Below are 13,483 nucleotides of genomic sequence, written 5' to 3' on the forward strand. Positions count from 1 at the left end.
TATTATATAAGAACTTATCTAAAATATTTAATATAATTTATCTTAAGATCTTAGCTAATTTACTTTAGTACTTTATCTCTTATAAGTACCTTATAAGTACTAGATAGCCTTATAAGTCGGGTTAAGGAATTTAAGGATTTATAACTATTTATAATTACTTATAAGTATTTATAAGTATTTATATCTATTTATAAATAACTTATAATTATTATTTCAAATATTTTAGGACTTAAATAGACTAAGAATACTATATTATTAGATATTAAAAATATATATCTCTTCTAAATAATTCTTTATAGGATTTATAATTCTTTATTTTATTTACTTTTTTCTTTTTTCTCTTTTCTTTTCTTTTTTCTTTCTTTCTTTCTTTCTTTTTTTTTTTCTTTCTATTTCTAGTATTAAGTAATTTATTTCTTTTTTCTTCTCTAGTACTTTTATTTTCTCTTTATAAAGAGTTACTAGCTTCCTATAAAGCTTAGTAAAATAGTATACTTTTTAAAAGGAAATAAATAAGTAATAGTAATAAGAAATAATAAGGTAATAAGCTATTTATATATTAGTTATAATCTATAATAATCTATAATAAATATATATATATAAAGATAATTTACTAGAAGTAATCTAGTTACTTATATAACTACTAGAAATAATTTAGTAAAGCAAATATAGATTAGTAATAATAGAGGTAGGAACTAGAGCTAGAGCTAGAAAAAGAGAGAAAGTAGTAATAGTACTTATAAGTACTTATTAGGTTAGTTATAGTCTATAAAAAATTAGTAAATAAGTATAAAAAATACTTATAAAAAGAATAATAGGTATTCTTATTACTATAATAGTAGTTAGTATAGCTTCTTCTAAACTAACTAGCTATAATTATATATACTATTTATATATCTAATCTGCTAATATAATATATATATCCGGTAGTATAAACTTGACTAATGAATTAGCCAAGCTCAGCCTCCAGGTTAGCAGGCCGGGCGGGGTTAGTGGTGCGGCCGGGCCGCAAAACAGGCACCCGCAGCGGAGCCAGCAAAGAGAGCGCCGTCATGGCACGGGTTGGGCGGGCGGGCAGGGCAGGCAGGGCAGGCAGGGCAGGTGCTGGTGCTGGTGCTGCTGCTATTGCTACTGTTGCTGCTACTGGTGCTGGTGGTGGTAGTAGTGGTGGTGGTGGTGCTGAAGCTGGAGCTGCAGCTGGGGCTGGTACTGGTGCTGCTGAAGCAGCGGGAGCAGATGGGAGAGAAGACATTCTACGGACCGTAAGGAGCGTTACAGGCCAGGGGCAGGCCCGTAGCGGGTATGGGATTAACTTACGTATATATATGTGTATTTATTAAAGAAAAGAAGCTTTGGAATTCGAAATTAAAACCTACCTTATTTAGCTTACCTGGAAAATTTTTAGCCTTCAAAAAGTGAATTTTCAAAGTGAATTTAAAGTCAGTAAAGCTGATATCCCTTAAATAAGTGCCTGAGGCATCTAATTAATCTCGTATCTTATATAGTTTTCTACCGAAATCTTGCTTTTACTCTTTGCATTTGCACCTTCTTATGCGGCTCCTGGTAGATGACACTTGCCGTGGTAATGGAGAATTACTTGTCATGTGACAGCACTTCGTAGTCCCCCTGAAGTCTGGTTTGTCTGCTCGCGCACACTCTCAAAGCGGGGTTGCAACCTTGCTCCCAAACTTGCTCCTAATCGCGCCTTTCGACTTCTCAAGCGGTCATTGGCCTCTGTAAATTGGTTGCAATGGAAAAGTTGCATTTTCCGAACATTAATGGCTGAGCATCACGAAGGATTTTTCGACAGTAATGTAGGTAGGAAAGATCTTGAAGTTGATAGCTGCAATCTCGATGGAATTACGTCTGTGGTTTTGAACCCCAGCAAGTTCGGGATTTGCACATGGCAGGGGTGAATGATTTGTTTGCACAACTTCAGTGCCTTGTATCTCACGAGGCCAGAGCCACATCGGTCAAAGATTCAAAGCATCAAACGAACGACGAAAGAGACCCTCAGAAAGCTTTGGCTCCTCATTTGAACGTTCAAGTTGCAACTTGTAATATGCTTATTGGACGTGCGGTGGAGATTGGGAATATTTCCTTCTGCCCGAGTGGGATATTTTCTACGAGAAGACCTGTCAGCCTTTCAGCCTTTCAGCCTTTCAGCCCTCCGCGTTCCCCGCCTCGCCTTGAAAGCTCAGGTGCCTCAGGCGACGACAGAACCCTGTGCCAATTCTCTGGAGGCACACCTCACCAATTCTACATCATCTCCCTCCCATGCCTCGTACTCGTACCCTTTCTCGCCTTCCGCATTCAAGCCCCTTGCCGTCGGTGGCGGTAAGCACCCTTGCTAGCCGGCGCGCAGAATCTAATCAGATGGATCTTATCTGATCTTCCCATCACGTAACGGGAAACGAAGACTCTCCGATCATCTCCGAACTCTCCTCGGCGCAGCCTCTAACATCTTTTCTCTTAAGATTCTCACACACGCAACACTTGCTGGGATGCGCCGAACGCGGCCATTTCACCAAATGCTGCTCCACTGGGAGCGAAGGGAACCAGGATGCTCGGCTGCTTATCAGATGATCTAGGACCGATCTCGAAATCACGAGCAGGAACCTCGTGGAGAATTTCAGCAGCCCCTCCCCACTTCCGACCAAAGGGCAAGATACATTTCTCGGCGCAGGAAGGGGGCTGCAATCTTATCTAATATGCGGTCTAAACAACCAGATGAAAACATGGACGATCCCGAGAGAGCCATCTCAGGAGGAGGAGGGAGGAGGAGGAGGAGGAGGAGGCGTGGCGGCGTGGTGGATGGCGCTTGCCATGGGGTTGAGGATCCACCTGCAGAAGGAGCCAGCCATGCAGCCAAGGTGCACCAGGTGGGCTCTGCAAAGCCAAGGCCAACAACCAATTCTTCAGAAACCCTGTTGCCCGTCGCTCATCACTCTACATAAACTTTGCTCTCCGCTCAAGTCTCCGCCGTCCCTTCTTCTTTCTGCGCATTTTCGTTCCTTGCAACTCCCTCACTTTCATCGCCAAGATCTCCAAGATGAAGTTCTTCGGAAGAGGCAAAGCTCTGGCTACAGAAGTTGCAGTCGGTGGATTGTCAGACTCAGATAATACTACAGAGAAACACAACACTCCTGGTGTCGATGCCGATGCTCTCGAACGCATACCCAGTCAAAACGTCCAAGACGGTGTCAAGAAAGCCGAAGCCGTCACTCTGACCTGGACGAGAAACCAATTGATCATAGCTTACGGCTGGCAAGAATTGCACTCGTACCGTCAATCATGAAAATCTCAAGCTGACTTGCTCCCAGTATCTTCCTAGTGTTTTTTGTCATATCCATGCAGCAACAAATCCAATTCAACCTCAGCTACTATGTGACTTCTTCTTTTGCCTTGCTCCCTCTCACTGGTACAACTTCTATTGTCGCCGCTATTGTCGGAGGTGTTATCAAATTGGTATATATATCCTCCACCACATTTCCACTCACTCAGACTTCCTGTGCGAATTGTGGAACGTCTTATTTCATGCACGGAATGTCCTAGGAACACCAGCACAATGGAGCTCTTTTTGCCTTGACAATACTGACTGCTAGGATGTTTAGCCCACTGCTAAATTCGTAGATCTTATTGGCCGTGCAGGTAAGCCTATTCCCATACTGATTTTCTGTTTTCACCTGGAAGAGCCAGGAGCAGGGCGGCTCCCAAGCGCTCAGGTCCCTCGCGCTTTTTTGGGATTTTACAGTGCTAATTCACTGGGCAGAAGGATTTGCGTACGTTGTCCTCGGAATTCAGATTCTCTTCACGTTGAGGCTAACGGCAGAAGAATTATGACGGGCTTCGCAACTTTGGGGTAAGGAGCACCTTCGGTGAGACCTTTCGTGTACTTACAGTCTGCAGGGTAAGCGTCCATCTACACTCTCTGGGTTATCCTCCTCTCTACGGAGAGCAAGAGCAAGCTCGGGAACCGTCATAGGCGGTGTGTGCTTGCGCCTAGAAGCAAAACAGCCCCGAAGCTCGCAGCTCTTTCGAAGCTCTTTGGATCGTGTTGTGCTGATTCTTATTAGCTCATCATGATGGCGAGCTGCCGCAACGTGGAGACCTATGCAGCAGCCCAGGTAAGTTTCTAATCACGTCCAAATGGCTATGTACTAATTGCTGCCCAGGTTTTCTATTGGGTTGGGTTTAACGGCATGGCTTATGTTTTAGACGTGTTCAGTAAGTTGCCCATTCAAATTAGTTCGCAAGCCGAAGATGCTGACCCCACCCCAGTGGCAGACACCTCAAGCCCGAAGAACCGTGCTTTGGTATTCAGCTTCGCGACTACCCCATATATAGTGACTACTTTTATTGGTCCACGAGCCGCGCAAAGTTTTCTAGAAACATCGGGCTGGCGTTTTGGCTTTGTAAGTGCCATCGATTCTCAAGCTTCTCTTCCAAGTTCCGAGACTATTCTGCTTCACCCCATGTGTTCCCAGAGTTTCCAGCAAGAGACCCTACTGTTCGATATAACCTTAGGGCATTTGAAATGAGAAAGTCACTGACTCAGAGATGATCTAGGGCACATTCGCAATTATAACTCCTATCATAACCCTCCCTATCCTCTTCGTTCTCTACAGCAATCAGCGAAAAGCTTTCCGAGAAGGTCTTCTTGTCAAGGAAGAGAGCGGAAGAACCTTCTGGCAGAATGCCAATTTCTTCTTCTGGGAATTTGATGGTCGGTCTACCTCTTGGCGAAATATTCAGCTGGAAACTAATCTCCCACTCTCTAGTTGTTGGGCTCCTACTCATCTCAGCCGGATTCGTTCTCTTCCTACTACCATTCTCACTGGCTACTTATCAATCGAAAGGTTGGGCTTCCGGGATGATTATTGCGATGCTCGTCGTTGGCATTTCGTGTCTGACCGCCTTCGTGCTCTACGAGAAATTTCTATCGAAGAGGTCTTTCATTCCATTCGATCTTCTGAAGACCCCTTCGGTGGTCGGGGCATGCTTGTTGGCAATGTTCCTATTCGTTAGCTTCTAGTGAGTTACACATGACCTCGCAGCATTACAGATACTGATTACTCTCAGCATCTGGGACTCGACCTTCTACAATTACTTGCAAGCAGTTCATAACCTGTCCATCACCAACACAGGATATGTCACCAACGTAAGTCATCCATTTCCTGGGCCACGTATTCTCCTTCGCATATTCCGAAAGTTGCTCGCTTCTTTGAGGTGGTTTGGATGGCTCAGCTGGCTCTCTCTCAAGCCCCTTTCACACGTTTTTGCAGAAGTAACTTTGTTGATTAGATATACTCGATCGGATCATGTTTTTGGAGCGTCATTCTTGCGGTGATAATCAGGACACTGGGGAGGTTCAAGTGGCTCGCGATGTCGATGTTGTGTCTCGAAATTCTCGGCGTGGGCCTCATGATTCATTTCCGTCAGCCCGAACAGGGAATTGGCTACGTCGTCATGTGTCAGATTTTCATCGCCTTTGGAGGGGGATCTCTGATTATATGTGAGGAAATGGCAGTTATGTCAGTTCATCGTTCCATTTCCATCCCAATCTATGTTGGCAATGCTGACTCCAACACATTTAGGGCTGCGGCTCCACAGTAAAGAACCTATCTTTTTGTCCAACACCCCGAGCTCCCTATTTCAATGGCCGGGAACCTGTTTCACCTCCCGGCTCGCTCCGGCTCGCTCGTGCTCCGCCCTCCTCAAAGAAATATTTTACTAATTCGTTCTAGTGAGAACGTTGCCAGTATGCTAGCACTCATTGGGCTTTTCAGCTCTGTTGGCCAAGTACGTTTCCAATTTCGTGAAGCGTTGTCCTCCTCATTTGGGTGTCTTGGAGTTAGAGTGCTTAAAACGTCCCAATTCCAAGCCCTACCCTTTGAGGCATTGCTAATCCAGAATTCGCGTCTAGGCTATTGGACAAGCCATCAGTGCGGCAATCTACACAAACACGTTTCCTTCAGCGCTAGACCGTGCATTACCCGGTAATGCGACGTTGAATGCTGATCTCTACGGAAGCCTTACAGCCCAGCTCTTGTATCCTATTGGCTCACCAGAGAGAAATGCTATTATTTACGCATACGGCCAGTCGCAGTGGTATTTAACGATCGCGGCCACGGTTGTCTTGGTCCCCTGTTTAATTTTCATCGGGGTCTGGAAGGATTTCAAGGTAAAGGAACTTAGGCAGGTAAAGGGGAGAGTTGCGTAGAGATTTGAGGAGCAGTCACGGCCATTACGGCAAAGGCGGGTTTCTGGCTCGGCATTACGGTAAAAGGATCTCGTTTGAGGAGCTGGCAAACGCTTTCCGTATACTTTTCTCACCCAAAGAAGACTTTTCGCGCTATATCCTGAAGTCAAAGGTGACATAGCCTTCCAGAAATGGTTGTATCATATGGCTAGACCATGTTTAGTTGTGCAAGTTCCATTAATACAAAGTGTCCCTGTAGTGAAGCAAACATCTGAGGGATTGGGACCATGGCCAAGTGGTCAGATTTGATACAGTCCAATAAATATTACATTTCATCAGGCTGACCGACCATAGAGATCGTTGCTTTCACATTGGCATGGGCTCATTCCAGAGCAAATTGGCTTACGCTTTGCTCAGCTAGGTATTGTTTTATGTTACGAGATCAAGAGGTGACTTCTTCTTTGGGTACAAAGCTCTCTCTCTCTCTTTGCGGACTGCCGCACACCCTAATTATACCCGCAAAGCTCTCTATTTCCTTTTATAGGCTATTTTAAGCCCTACTTTTACTTATTAAGCTCTCTTCTCCACTTATAATCCCTCCCCCCCCACACCCCTCCTCTTCCTTTATTAAATATAGCCACACTGCGCTTGTAAGCTCGCACTAATATATAATGTATAAGCGTGCAGAACTTGAATGTTTTTTTTAAGAAGAGGTTGTATTTAAGTAATCCTTTATCCCTTCGTCCGCTGAGACATTGCCACATTAGCGGCCGCGCATGTGGCAATGTCTCAGCGGACGAAGGGATAGTTATAGGCCGGGCTTCAAAGTTCAAACCAAGCCTATACTCGCTAGTAGGAGCTAGAGCTTGAATTGCATACTCTAATTGCTCGTTTGTAGCTTTCGGGCAAGGGGGAATAGCCTTTTTATGCCTTGCTTTCCGGGCCCGGTTTGCTCTTTTATTTTGTTCCCGGCATGTATTATACCTAAAAAACTAGCCGAAATCCGCAAGAGGCGTCTTTTGATTGCAAGAGGAGTAGTATTGCTCTTGCGAGCTTTTCCAGGGCTCTTGCGAGCTCACTCGGGTTTCTTGCAGGCTTTCCCGGATCTCTTGCGGGCCCTTCCAAGCCTCACTTGCCCCCGCAAGCCCCTTACCACCCGTACTCTCGCCCGCAACTCCCTCCCAAGCCTTACTCCCACTCGCAGAGCTCTCCCTTTCCTCCCGCGGACCCTCCCAAGCCTTATTCTCACCTGGAAACCCCCACCCCCCAGCTATCTGTGACGGCTGGCATAACGGCATAATCTGCCAAGGACAGGATATCGGAAACAGGTGCAAAACGAAGCTAAGCCGGAATGCTTGGGCGGGACAATACTGAAAGGTCGAGGCATCCTCCCTACTTTATTCTATAGCTTAGTATTTTCTAATATATAAGATTCTTTAAACTTTAAGCCTTTAACTATTATATTAATTCAGTTATTATATAATACTAAGCTTATTTAACTTGACTTATAAAAGTAATATAATATTATTAATAAAGTTTTTATTTTTAAAAATAAAATAAAATATTACTTTTAATATTTAATAACTTTCTCGAACTATAAAAAACTAGAGATCTTAGCTAAAAATATAATATTTTTTATAATTTAATTAATTTTAAAACCTAGTTTTTAATTAGAATAAATAATACTTTTTTTTAATAATTAATTCTTTATTAATATAAAAGAAATAAGATATTATTTTTTATAATTTGGTTAATTTTAAAGTTTAGTTTTTAATTAAAATAAATAATATTTCCTTAATATTAATAAAAATAAAAGAATTAGTTTTTTTTCTAATTTCAGAAAAATTAATTATAATTTATTAATATTAAATAAAAAGCTTTAATATAATAAAATAGAAAAGCCGAATTTTAATATTATAAATTTATATTATTAAAAAAGCTATTATAATATTATTTTATAAAAAATATTAAGAAATAGCTAACTAATTTAAAACTTAAAATTAATAAAAATATCTTAAAAAATAAATAAGACTTAATAGAAATTATTTATATATTAATTAATTTATATATTAAAAAATTTATTAAATTAGAAATAATTATTAATTAATTTTATATAAAAAAAAAAAGCTAATATAAATAAAGATTTAAATAAATAAAGATTTAGAAATATTATAAATTTTTATTAAAAGAATTATATAAGAACTAATATTAAGGCTTTCTTTTATTTTTAATTTATAATAATTAATTATAATTTATTAAAATTAAGAATTTTATTTTATTTATAAATAAAAATATTTAAATATTTAATATAAGAAATAAACTAATATAAAATTCTTTCAAATTTAATAGAAAATTATTAAAAAAGTATATAATTTTATTTATAATTAATTAGAACTTTAATTATTAAATAGATTTTAAGTTTTTTTTAGTAAACTTATAATAAAAATAAAGAAATAAATTATTAGAAAGTAAGAGAAATATATTATTATTTAAAATAAAGAAATAAATTATTTCTAGTATTTTATATTTAATAAATAAAATAAAACTCAAATTATTTAAAGTTTAAATAATAAGAAATTTGATTTATTTAGAGATTTTATTAAATAATATATAAAATTAAAAAATAAAGATTTTTAATTAAAAACTAATAGTTTTTTTTATAAAAAAAATAACTAATAAAAACTATTTATTATTAAATATTATTTCAAACTAGAAAGTTTATTAGAAATTAGAAAATTATTATAATTTTATATATAATAACTAGTATTTTCTATAATTTATTAAAAATAAATAATAAAAATAATAACTTTTATTTAATATTTAATAAAAAATATAATTATTAATTTATTAATATATTAAATTAATAAAATAATTATTATTTAGAAATAATAATTATAATATTATAATATTAATATATAATTTCTAAATTTACTAAATTTAATAAAATCTAGTTTATTAATTAAATTATTTATAAAATATAAAATTATATAATTATATTTTTTATTTTATTACTTATATTTTATTATTTATATTTCATTTTCTAAATCTTATAAATATATATATGACTTCTAAAGAAATAGCTATATTAATATTAGAATTTCTTTAAAAAAAAATATAAAAAATAGGATTTTTTTCTAATTATATATTAATTCTTTAATTTAATCTAATATTAGATTTCCTAAATACTTTATATATTTATATTACTTTTAAGATTTCAATTATATATTAAAAACTATAGCTTTTTATATATAATTTTTCTTTTTATAATATTTATTTTATAATATATTAATATTTTAAATATAAATTTTATAAATATTATAAAAATTCTAATATATTAATATTATTATTATAAAAGTTTTATAAAACCAGAAAGCTATTATTTAATATTAAAGCTAAATATTATATTATATTCTTATTTTAACTAATTTATTAATTTATTTTTTATTAATTTAATTATAATAATTTATTTAATAATTATTTTTTATTTTTTATTTTTAATATTAATAAAAGTAATTCCGGATTTATTTAATTTAATAAAAAATTCTAATAATTCTTTTATAGCTTTTTTATATAAAAAACTAGATATATTTTTATAATTTCTAATAATTTTAGAAAAAAGAAAAAAATATATATATTATTTTAAATTCTTAAATAAATTCTTTATTTAGTTTTCTAGCTTTTAATTCAAATAATTAGATTTCTAGTATTTTATAATAACTTATATTTTATTTCTAATTTTGAAATTAATTAAATAATAATATTTATTAATTTATATTATATATTATATATTATATTTATTTTATATAATTTTAGGCAAATTACTATAATTTATATAATTAATTAATTAATATTTTAGTTTTATTTCTATTTGGTTTTTCTTTAAATAAACTGGCTTTAATAAAAAGGTTCTAGTTTAAAGAAATATAAAACTTATAGTTTTTTTTAATTATAAATAAGAACTAGCTAATAGTTTTATATTAAAAAAAACTTATTAATAATTAATTATTATTATTTATTTATTTTAGTTATTTTAATAATAATTAATATATAAATATAATTTTTAATTAAAATATTAATTAATAATTTCTAATTATTTATTTAAAAATAACTAATTATTAAAAGCTTAAACTTAATATTAATTCTTATATAAAATTTGCTTTAAAAATTAAATATAAATATAAATTTCTAATTTAATATAATTATTTCTAGAATAATTATTTAATATATTATATAAAATAGAAATAAAAATACTAGCTATTTAATTATAAATATATTTTATATAGAAATTATAATTAGATATTTAAATAATTTTCTATAAATATAATAATTTTCTATAAATATAATAATTTTCTATAAATGTAATAATTTTCTATAAATATAATAATTATTATAATATTACTTTTTAAATAATTAATAAAGCTTTATATATTTAATATATTTAAAAAGAAATTTATTATATATTTTATAAATTAAAATAATTTATAAAAATAATTTAAAAATAATTTAATTTTTTATAATATAAAGTTTTCTATAATATTTAAATATTACTTTTAATTTAGGCTATTATATATAACTTTTTTAAATCTAATAATATATAATTATTTTATAAATTATAAGTTATTATATTTAATAAAAGCTTTTAATAATATTTTTATAAAAATTATTAATAAAGCTTTTAGGATTTTTTTTAAGAAATTATATTTTTAATAAAAATAAAAATATATTTTAGGAAAATCTTTTATATATATTTAAATTTTATTAAATAAATATATATATATATAAATAAGTTAAGATTTAATTATTTATTTATAAAATAAATAAAACTTATTTTATATATATTTATATAGGCTAATTAGTTTTATATATAATTATATATATATAATATATTATATAACTATATTTAATTCTTTTATTTAAAAATAATATTAGACAAAATTAGTATTTTTAAATAATTCTAATTATAAAATATAAAAATATAATAAATAAAAGTAATTTAAAGATATACTTTTTATATTTTTTTAATAATCTATTTTATTATTAAAATAAAAATCTAAATACTTTTTCTTTTATTTAGCTATTAGCTTTTAATTTCTTTTTCTTATATATTTTTAAAAATTAAACTAATTTCGAAAAGTATTAGAAAAAAGGCTTTAAGAAATAATAATTAAGAATCTAGTAATAAATAATTTAAAGGCTAGAAATATTAGTATTTTAAAAATAAAAGAATTTAAAGAAATTAATATAGAAATATTAATAATTAATTAAAATTATAAGAAATATAAGAAAATATAAGAAAAAATAAATATTAAAGCTTTTAAAATAAATAATAAACTTTTAGTAAAATTAGAAATAAATAAAATAAAATTCAGAATTATTATAATTTCTTTTTTTATATTTAATTTATAAAAAGTAATTTAAATAATTTTATTAAAAATTAGCTTATATTTTCTAATATTATAAATATTATAAATATTTTATTTTATTTTTAATTATTTAAATTAATAAATAATTATATTATTATTAAAAATTAGCTTATATTTTCTAATTATTATAAATATTATAAATATTTTATTTTATTTAAAATTAGTATTAAAATAATATTTAAATGGTTTATTTTTTAATAAAAAATAAGAAAAACTAGTTTTATAAAAAACTTAACTTAAAAAAAACTATAATTTAAAAGAAAAATATTAAATATTTTATATATATATATATATATAAATAAATTAAATTTTAATTAATTTCTTATAAAATAGAAAGTAAATAAAGCCTATATTATATAATTATATTTAATATTTTTATTTAAAAATAATATTAGATAAAACTAATATTTTTATATAATTCTAATTATAAAATATAAAAGTAAAATAAATAAAAATAAAAGCCTTCTAGTAATTAAAGATAATTACTTAATTAAGATTTCTAAATAAATTTATACTTTTAGATTTTAATATTCTAATATAATATTTATTACTTGAAAATTATAATTATAATTTTCTTTTTAGAAATAAAAGAAATTATAAGTATTTTATTTTTATATTCTAGAAATTATAGCTAAATTTAATATAACTAATTATATATAACTTATATAAAGATATTTTTAAGCTCTTTAGTTCTTAGGAAATATTTTATAGATTTATTTCTTTATTAATAAAAATATTCTAATAATAAACTAGATATTTATCTAGAGATTAATAGACTTTATTAGTTTATAAATTAAATATAATAAAGATAATAAAATAAAATACTTATAGATTTATAATATCTATTATTTTAGAAATAATAATAATAACTTTATTTTTATTCTTTTTAAAAACGCTTTCTAGAAACCGGAAAAGTATTTTATTATTAGTAATTTTAATATTTATTACTTTTCTTAAAATAGATATTATACTAATAAATTATAGAAATTATTAATTAGTTTAATCTAATTTCTTTATTTAAGAAAGATATTTTAATATAAATAAAAAATAAATCGGAATTAATAATTAATTTTATTCTAGTAAATTATAATATTATCTAGAGATTAATTAATTATTAGGCTCTTATAAATCCGAAAAATAGTAATAGATCTAATTACTATCTAATTCTAATCTAAATCTAGCTTAATTTATCTAAAATAATAGCTCTAATTTAAAAGAATTAGATTATTATTAAACTAGAAAAGTTTTTATAAAAGCTTTAATTTAAGAGTTTTATTTATTATTTATAAATATATAATTAGTAATTATAATATATTAAAGCTTATTTATAACGGAATTATTATTATAATCTAGTAAACTATTATAAATATAATATTAAATCTCGAAATTATAAAATAGTTTAGAATAGAATTTATATCTAAATATAAGAAAAAGATTTAAATTATTAACTAATTCTAATATAAGTAATAAGATAATAGAATACCCGAGAATTAAATTAAATTTATTAAGGCCTATAATATTAAAAATAAATATATTAAGAAATACTTGTTTTAGATATATTATAAATAAATTAATAATATAGCCGGAAATTTTATTAAATTATAAAAGCTTATAAAATAAATAAGAAATCGAGAATTTATTTATTAAAGCTTTATTTTCATTTTATAAAAATAAAATAGAAGTCTAATTATAGAAATAAATAAGAAAATCTATTTATTTTATAAAAGATTCTTTTTTAAGCTTTCTAAAGCTAATCTCGAAAATATTTTTAATTTTAATTATAATAGATATTTTAAAGATCTTTATTAGAGATTTAATAAAAATAATATAATTTTAATTAGCTATTCGGAAATTATAA

General features: G+C 29.5%; 1 protein-coding gene across 1 annotated transcript; it reads left to right on the forward strand.

Annotated features, from left to right (window-relative positions):
• Nucleotides 1-3,052: 3,052 nt before the first annotated feature.
• K444DRAFT_529154 (MFS general substrate transporter) lies at nt 3,053-6,223 on the forward strand (the record flags this gene model as incomplete). Its single annotated transcript, XM_024874783.1, has 15 exons — nt 3,053-3,282; nt 3,324-3,468; nt 3,615-3,651; nt 3,805-3,862; nt 3,916; nt 4,077-4,127; nt 4,176-4,227; nt 4,282-4,415; nt 4,570-4,726; nt 4,782-5,034; nt 5,083-5,161; nt 5,305-5,534; nt 5,598-5,612; nt 5,748-5,802; nt 5,927-6,223. 15 exons carry the CDS (start codon nt 3,053-3,055, stop codon nt 6,221-6,223), a joined length of 1,794 nt encoding a protein of 597 aa, XP_024736685.1.
• Between the last annotated feature and the right edge of the window lie 7,260 nt (nt 6,224-13,483).

The sequence above is a fragment of the Hyaloscypha bicolor genome (genome assembly GCF_002865645.1).
Source record: "Hyaloscypha bicolor E unplaced genomic scaffold K444scaffold_73, whole genome shotgun sequence".
NCBI lineage: Eukaryota > Fungi > Ascomycota > Leotiomycetes > Helotiales > Hyaloscyphaceae > Hyaloscypha > Hyaloscypha bicolor.